Genomic DNA, 8,119 nt, shown 5'->3' with positions numbered 1-8,119 from the left:
ACCCCACGCAGCGGTGTCACTCTCCAGCAGCTAGATTCCCTAACTGGTCTAGAATATGGAGAATCCATCGCGGGAGCAGGACCATCTGTTAATGGCCGCTGCAGTTGGGTGGAACTAGGAGTTCTGGTGAGGACAATCTCGCCACTGGTGGCACCTCAAAGATATAAGAAGCCAGCATGTGATTCAGCTCGCCAGCAGTCACACAACGCTGAAATATCAGTTATGGATGGAGTTGGCCTTTAGATTTGTTTTATAAAGGTCATTTTCTAATTTTTATTTATTTTTTTCGGTCACAGGAGGCCCCCCTCCACCTGTCAGCCAATCAGCGCCAATAAATCACCCCGGAAGTCTTCCCTCCAGCACTAGCTACTCCATGGCATCTGAGCCCACCCTCTCCCAGAATCCTCTTTCCATTATGATGTCTAGGATGTCAAAGTTTGCTATGCCCAGCTCCACGCCTCTCTACCACGATGCCATCAAGACGGTGGCGAGTTCGGACGACGATTCCCCTCCTGCCCGCTCACCCAACCTACCGTCTATGAATAACATGCCAGGTAAATCGGCCGCCGCCAAAACCTTTTCTACCCAAAGAGTCCATCCAAAACTGATATTTTGGTTGTGAGGCGCCTAGTGTGTTGAATCGCCCACTGCCGACTTGTATGGCTGAAGGACACCAGTGGTGAGATCTCCGTTCTGTGCTTTGTTCTGCACCCGCTAAGTACATCTCTGCAATACCTGCTCATTGCCCCGTCTTGTCTGTTTCTAAGCAACGCAAGTATAACAAAGTGTCTTCTGACCTGCCGGAAATCCAGCGAGCTTCTAACTTCCTGTAGTGGGCTGACAACGGTCTCCTGAAATCCCGAGCTTGTCATTTGTCACCACTGCACAGGAACACAAGCCTGCCCCCATCAATGTTGTGTTTTTTAGGTATGCACCAATACCGAGTATTATGGGCGAGTGCCCGTACCCAATGCTCTGATATCGGAACTTCCGGTCAGAAGATTTCCTCTGACTGCTAGTGCCGTAGGGGAACTTGGAGCCACCTCCCTGTGTGTTCAGGATGCTCAGGAAGCTGGGCGGCAAGTAATGAACCGGCTTCCTGATTGGCCGAGAAGCCAGTTTCCTGGGCAATCACAATCAAGCCGGCCAAACAACATGGAGCCGTCTTCCTGGCCAATCAGGTCATTACCCGCCGCCCGGCTTTCTGATTCCCTGGGAAGCTGGCTCCGTGCCAGCGGAAGCACCGGTATCGGTACTCAGTATCTGTAATAATCCGGTATCGGTGCATCCCTACTTTTTTTGATAGTGTCACAGTTGCTTTCTTTTACTAACAATTGGCTGCTATCTTGCAGCTTGGTAAAGTTGTCAGCCTGCCGTGCGTGCTCAACAGTCAGTGGAAGGAGCACACATTATTATTATTATTATTATTCAGGATTTATAGAGCGCCAACAGTTTGCGCAGCGCTTTACAATATAAGGAAGACATTACAATACAAATCAAGACAATATGGTAAGGAGGGCCCTGCCCGTGAGGGCTTACAATCTAAAAATGGTAGGCTGACAACATTACTGCTAATTTCAAGGAAGTAACTCCTTGCTGTCATAGGACAGTGTTGCCGTCCTATGACGGTGCTGCTACTAGAGGTGCACCGAAATTAACTTTTTTTTAAAGCGAAATGAAAAAAAATGTCGGGCGGAAACTGGAAATGTTTTATTTCTAATTTTAAAAAATATTTAATTTTTTTTATTTTTTATAAACTTTTAATTTTTTTTATTTTTTATATATATATTGTTTTTACTTTTAGGGGCTTCGGGGAAATATTGGGGGTCTAAACAGACTTCTGATATTTCCCTTTTTACAATGGAAAAAGAGATTGAGAACACAGAGTCTTCAATCTCTTTTTCTGCAGCCCCCGTTATCAATGAACAGGAATCCTCTGTACTGAGTGCTCCTGTCCATTCATAACATGACAGAGTGTGTTTACTATAATCACAATCATGAATGAGTAGGAAGTGATGTAGATAACTTCCCATTCATTCATAATCAGGGATATAGTAAACATACTCTGTCCAAGTATCTACAAACACTCACTGATCCCTGAGTGTTTGTACCGCCCTCCTTCTTGACAGGTGTCACAGGAGGTTGAGCGAGCGGTGCGGGCAGGAGAGCTCCGCATTCTGTGACATCGCTGGCTGTCTCCGCCCCCACACCGCTCTGCAGATCCGTGACCGTTTCTCTCCTCGCTGTGACACAGAGCAGCAGGGAGGAGAAAAAGAATGGATGCACCCCTGTATCGGGCAGAAACTGGCAGTTTCGGCAGATATATCGGTGCGTCCCTAGTTGTTACTCAACGCAAGAAACTTTCCAACAGATTCTCCACAAAAGACTGTAAACATGACGCCAATCAAAGTAAAAGATCGATTTGGGGTTTACATACAGTTTGTTCAATATGAATGAATAAAGTACACGAGCCACCTCCTGCACGTCGGGTCAGTGTTCCTTGTCCTGAACACTGAGGGCTAGTTCACACCAAGCGCGGAGCAGGTGCAGACCGGATCAAAACTGCGTCCAATGTATTCCAATGGTATTTTTTGCTCCAGTTCACATCGCAGCGTGCAGGTCCACAGCAGGTAAAAAAAACTGCAGCAGGCCCTATTTTACCTGCTCTGCATCTGCAAACGCATGCAAATGCCTGGAACGCACTGAAAGCCCGTGTTAAACTAAAAAAAGGAAAATGTTTTTTGTTAGCCAAAAACGCATCTAAGACTAGCGTGCGTGTGCAGAAACCTGACTCTGCATTTGGTGTGAACGAGGCCTGAGCAGATGTTGATCAACTTGCCTGGTCAAGAACCTGCAAGTCCCCCTTTCTACCTTCCAAGCCTCATTCTTGGCAAGTTAGGGCGGCCATCACAGTGACGACCCAATAGAGAGGTTTAGCAGAGGGCGGGGCTTGGATGTAGATCAGAGGAGCTGTAGGTCAGTATTTGCATACAACAGATCTGAGACCTCCAAGCTGAGGAGAACCTACAGAAATGCATCCCTGATGCATTTCATCTCTTGATGAACCGACCGAAATTCTATGCGTGGTTGCCGCTGTCGGCACCTTTTCGACCGGCATCCCTCGGTCAGCTTTGATTTGATGGAGCATGTTGGAAAAATTGTTGGCCGAAGAGAGCGAGCAACCAATGAGGTGCCGGCTCTGTCGGGATACAAAGCAATCAGCGGCAGATTCCTCGAACACTCGTAAACGTTAGAGCAGGGGTAGCTAAACTCCGCCCCTCCAGCTGTGGTGGAACTACAAATCCCATGAGGCATTGCAAGATTCTCACAGGCATGACTCCCGGAGAGAGATGCATCATGGGATTTGTCGTTTCACCACAGCTGGAGGGCCGGCGTTTGGCTACCCCTGCGTTAGAGGAACGAGCGTGTATACCCGGCTTGGATTGGGGAGGCTCTGTTGACTGTTTATGTTTTGGGGTGAAGGGGGGGGGGTCACGAGGTATTTGAAAGCTCTACAGAGGTATGAACGTCCTGAATGGGCGAGCATTAGGTGACATCTTTGGGTCCCTCCAGTGTGCATTTCTATTGAAGTTCCTCCGCTCAGTGACGGATGCCAACAACAAAAGGAAGCAAATGGTGAGCGGACACATGTGCAGACTGAGGTCCTCCAAAGAAGCTCTTCGCTGCCGATAGCAACCCGATTTCTGCCCTCCCTCCATACTGTGGGCAGCTTATCTATTTCTTTCATACTTGAGGCCCTGTGATTTTTCCTTTTTGTCTTCTGGAATAATAATCTTGTTATCCGCCCAGATATTTCATCATCTTTATTTCTTTGCAGGGATGGTCATGAATTCCCAGAACCCTTCAAAGATGCCGGGGCCTCACAGCGGTGTTTCGATGCCAACACTAAGTCCCATGGGCATGACGCAGCCTCTCTCGCACGGTGGCCAGATGCCCTCTCCGAACGCCATGCCACCCAACTTACCCCACGGAGGTCATATGGGCGGGGGGATGATTCCACACAACGCTATGATGGGTCACGGCCACCAAGATTCTCCCATGGTGCCTCAGGGACGCATGGCTTTTGCCCAAGGCTTTCCTCCAGTCCAGTCGCCTCCACAAGTTCCTTTTCCACATAACGGCCCCAACGGGGGCCACGGGAACTTTCCACCTGGGATGGGCTTTCCAGGAGAGGGACCTTTAAGTCGTCCCGGCAACCTTCCGCCAAATGCAGACCCAGCACATTGTAAGTCAGGTTGCCCCGGAGGACCAGATTCCTTTGGCGTTATGGGAAATAATATGTCTTCGGTTTTCACAGACCCAGACCTACAGGAAGTCATCAGACCAGGGGCCTCTGGAATTCCAGAGTTTGACCTATCAAGGATTATTCCCTCCGAGAAACCCAGTCAAACACTGCAGTATTTCCCTCGTGGGGAAGTCCCTGGCAGGAAGCCGCAACAAGGACCTGGTTTTTCACACTTGCCTGGCATGATGGGAGAGCCGAACCCAAGGATGGGTCTTCCAATGGGTGGCATGGGGGGTCACGGCCCAGTGGACATGCCCGGCCACAATTCTATGAGGCCTCCAGGTTTTATGCAGCAAACCTTAATTGGACCTCACCATCGCATGATGTCACCAGCACAATCAGGAATGCCTGGCCAACTAACTATGATGGGGAATCCGGGAGGGGTGGGCATGATGTCGGGGAAGGAGAGGATGCCCGGAGTACTATATAGTCACCCAGGTCCTGTGGGATCTCCGAACATGTTGATGTCAATGCAGGGGATGATGGGACCTCAACAAAACCTCATGATTCCCCCTCAGATGCGCCCCCGAGGAATGCCTACTGATGTGGGGATGGGTGGTTTCAGCCAAGGACCTGGGAATCCGGGGAATATGATGTTTTAAGCTGCTACAAAACAGACTTGTCGAAAATTGTAGAAGTGAGATTGTCTCCTGAGAAAACTTTTAATATGTAAGGAGTCCCATTTTTTTTTTTTTTTGGCCATGCAATAGGTGAAAAAAAAAAAAAACTAAAGGACCCAAATGTCAATTTGGAGGAAACTCAAGAATGTATGGAACTATCTGAGCATTGCTTTTCATTTATTCAAGGTGTTTTTTTTTCTTTTTTTTTTTTTTTTCTTTTGGTTTTCTTTTTGTTTTTTTTGTTTAATTTTTTGGTTTTTTTTTTCTTAAGATTTATTTTTTAAAGAATATTTTTGTGGACTTATTTATCCCATGATGGCGCACCTGCTTTTGGGGGATAAAACAAAAAAAAATTAAAAAGAAAAAAAAAAAATCTGTAGCTGTTTTTTTGAAAAATTGCCATTTGTCATGAGTTGCACCATCCTGTATGTTTACGTCGTTTGGATTGGCTTCTTCAGGACAAACCCGATTTATCTTTTTTTTTTGTGTACTGTACAATATTGTAAAAGGGATTTTTTTGTTTTTAGCAGAGACTGTAGTCTTTGTGTGAGAGGAGATTTCATTCAGTGCTGTTTACTTTCGGTGGATGATCCGCCTTTCAGAATCTTGTTACTTCTTTTTTTTTTTCTGTTTTTTTTCTTTTCTCCTTTTTAACTCCAGTGTATAGTAAACCAAACTAAAGACCTCATACAGAAAGAGTATTATTAAAAAAAAGCACAAAATGAACTATAAAGTCCAGTTTAGGGAGATTTCCTTTCTTTACTAAAAATAAATCTAAAAATGGAAAAAAAATCGCAGTGTCATGGTCAACTCCGGCCCTCCAGAACTACGAGTCCCATGAGGCATTGCAAAGACTGACAGTTACAGGCATGACTCCCAGAGGCATGCTGGGATTTTTAAAGTACAGCCCGATTTGCCACCTTCTGCTCTAGACCAATGGAGGTCGTCGCAGGCCCCACCAGGTCCCGTGAGGCGTCGCAGGCCCCACCAGGTCCCGTGAGGCATGCAGGCCAGTTACAGACGCAACTCCCAGAAGCATGTTGGAATTTGAAGTTAAAGCATAGCCAGAGTTACCCATCCCTGGCCTAGGGTAGGCAACATCGACATTCCAGCTGTTGTGGAACTACAAGTCCCATGAGGCATTGCAGCACTGACCAAAACCTCAAATGGCTTGTGGGCCATTATGTTGAGACGGGGGGTCTCAACATACTGGCCCACCTTTAATATGGTGTAAAGCATGAAGTCTGTGTGATCCCACAGGAAGAAGTCAAATGCAGAGCAGGGGTGTATCTACCGCAAGGCAAACTAGGCATATGCCTAGGGGGGCGGCAGAAAATGCCGCCTCAAAGCAATGATGCGGACAGGGCCAGAACTTGCCTCTGGGCATACTGGGCACCTGCCCAGTGGTCCGAGGCTTGGGGGGAACAGAATCAGACAGCGGCGGCTGTCTAATAAGGCAAACTAGGCAGCCGCAAGGCCCTAAGAGTGGCTGCCAAATTAGAGAGCTGCCCGGTGGAGGGGAGGGCCCAGTGAGATGCGGTCCAGCTGGCTTTGTACAGGAGGTGGAGAAGAAGCAGCGGGTGGCTCGGGGCTGGCCATAGCAAGTGATCTGGTGGCGGGATGTCCCAGAAGCAGGCTGGGGACTGCAATGTATCCTGTTGGTACTGATGGCACTTCGTGCTGCAGGTAAGAGGAACAGCACATGTATCAGGGAAAGGGACTCTGCACAGTCTTCCTAAGACCCTGCACAGCCCACCATAAACCCTGCACAGCTCCCCTGAGACCCCGTACAGCCCACCAGAGACCATGCACAGCTGTCCTGAGACCCCGCACAGCCCACCAGAGACCCTGCACAGCTCCCCTGGGACCCCACACAGCCCACCATAAACCCTGCACAGCTCCCCTGAGACCCCGCACAGCCCACCAGAGACCCTGCACAGCTCCCCTGGGACCCCACACAGCCCACTATAAACCCTGCACAGCTCCCCTGAGACCCCACACAGCCCACCATAAACCCTGCACAGCTCTCCTGAGACCCCACACAGCCCACCAGAGACCCTGCACAGCTCCCCTGAGACCCCACACAGCCCACCATAAACCCTGCACAGCTCTCCTGAGACCCCACACAGCCCACTATAAACCCTGCACAGCTGTCCTAAGACCCTGTGTGTGCCGTATCCAGTGACTGACAGGTTACACAAAATGTCCTAAACAGGATGGAGTGGGGCAAATTTAGATTGAGGGGGGTGCCCGAGTTTAGTCTTGCCTAGGGCAGCACAAATCCAAAATACACCACTGATGCAGAGTGTAGGTCACCCGTAATTTGTACCCAATAGCTGTTGCCACGTGTAGTTGGATCTAATATTAATTGGTGTGTACACCGGGGAGAGCCGCCGTCAATTGATCTAGAGACTGTTGTCACCTGGACTGAAAGGGCATATCCAAAACTTTCAGACCTCAGCAGCACAGGAAATGGAGGGAAGATCTTCCAATGGGGACACGTGGTAATAAGTTACCATAGACTGTAGTGTGACGCAACATGCAGACACAAGCTTGGTGCATTGGGATGCCATTAAATGATGGCACTGCAGCGCAGCCAAAAGTGTCGCGCGCAATTGTTTTGGTGTCGGCTGTGCCAGCTCCTGTTCTCATCTATACAATGCGGGGGACTGGCGAGTTCCCACATGCATTCCTACATTACAAGTGTTGGCACGTGAGGCACTGTTAGGCACACTGCAGTGCCGTTATTTATTATTGGTATTTATATAGCGCCAACAATTTACATTCACATCAGTCCCCGCCCTCAAGGAGCCTACAATCTAAGGTCCCTATCTCACATACATACAAGGGCCAATTTAAACAGGAGACCATTAACCTCCCAGCATGTATTTGGGAGGAAACCGGAGTACCTGGAGGAAACCCACGCAAGCACAGGAAGAACATGCAAACTCCTTGCATGACACCACGTCACCCCTAGCCGTCACATGTGCATTGGAACGCACCAAAGCCCATGATAATCTATTACTGCGCAATGCCACTTTAAGAACGGAGTCCAGCAGTCCTTTAGATGCGGTAGGCAGCCCATTTATTCACACCTAGGCAACACCTCGCCACGCGGATTGCCGTGCGGTCAGGAGTCGCCAAGGTGTGAACCAGTCGCCCTGTGCGTGCCATTATTTTCTAACGGCGGGCG

The 8,119-nt window shown here is 48.8% G+C and overlaps 1 protein-coding gene across 2 annotated transcripts in view; it reads left to right on the top strand.

Annotated features, from left to right (window-relative positions):
* Positions 1–4,920, top strand: part of BCL9 (B-cell CLL/lymphoma 9) — a 59,014-nt gene extending 54,094 nt beyond the window's left edge. The window contains exons 7-8 of one of the 2 annotated variants that reach the window (XM_018573654.1): positions 297–554; positions 3,839–4,920. In XM_018573654.1, coding sequence (XP_018429156.1) covers positions 297–554; positions 3,839–4,908 — 1,328 coding nt within the window. In that variant the 3' untranslated portion in view covers positions 4,909–4,920. The remainder of the gene's footprint in view (positions 1–296; positions 555–3,838) is intronic. The other variant, XM_018573657.1, reaches the window with a different exon arrangement.
* Positions 4,921–8,119: the final 3,199 nt, after the last annotated feature.

The sequence above is a fragment of the Nanorana parkeri genome, unplaced genomic scaffold, assembly GCF_000935625.1.
Source record: "Nanorana parkeri isolate BGI_ZX_2015 unplaced genomic scaffold, ASM93562v1 scaffold2477, whole genome shotgun sequence".
Taxonomy (NCBI): Eukaryota; Metazoa; Chordata; class Amphibia; order Anura; family Dicroglossidae; genus Nanorana; species Nanorana parkeri.
This window is presented reverse-complemented; position numbering and strand designations above follow the sequence as displayed.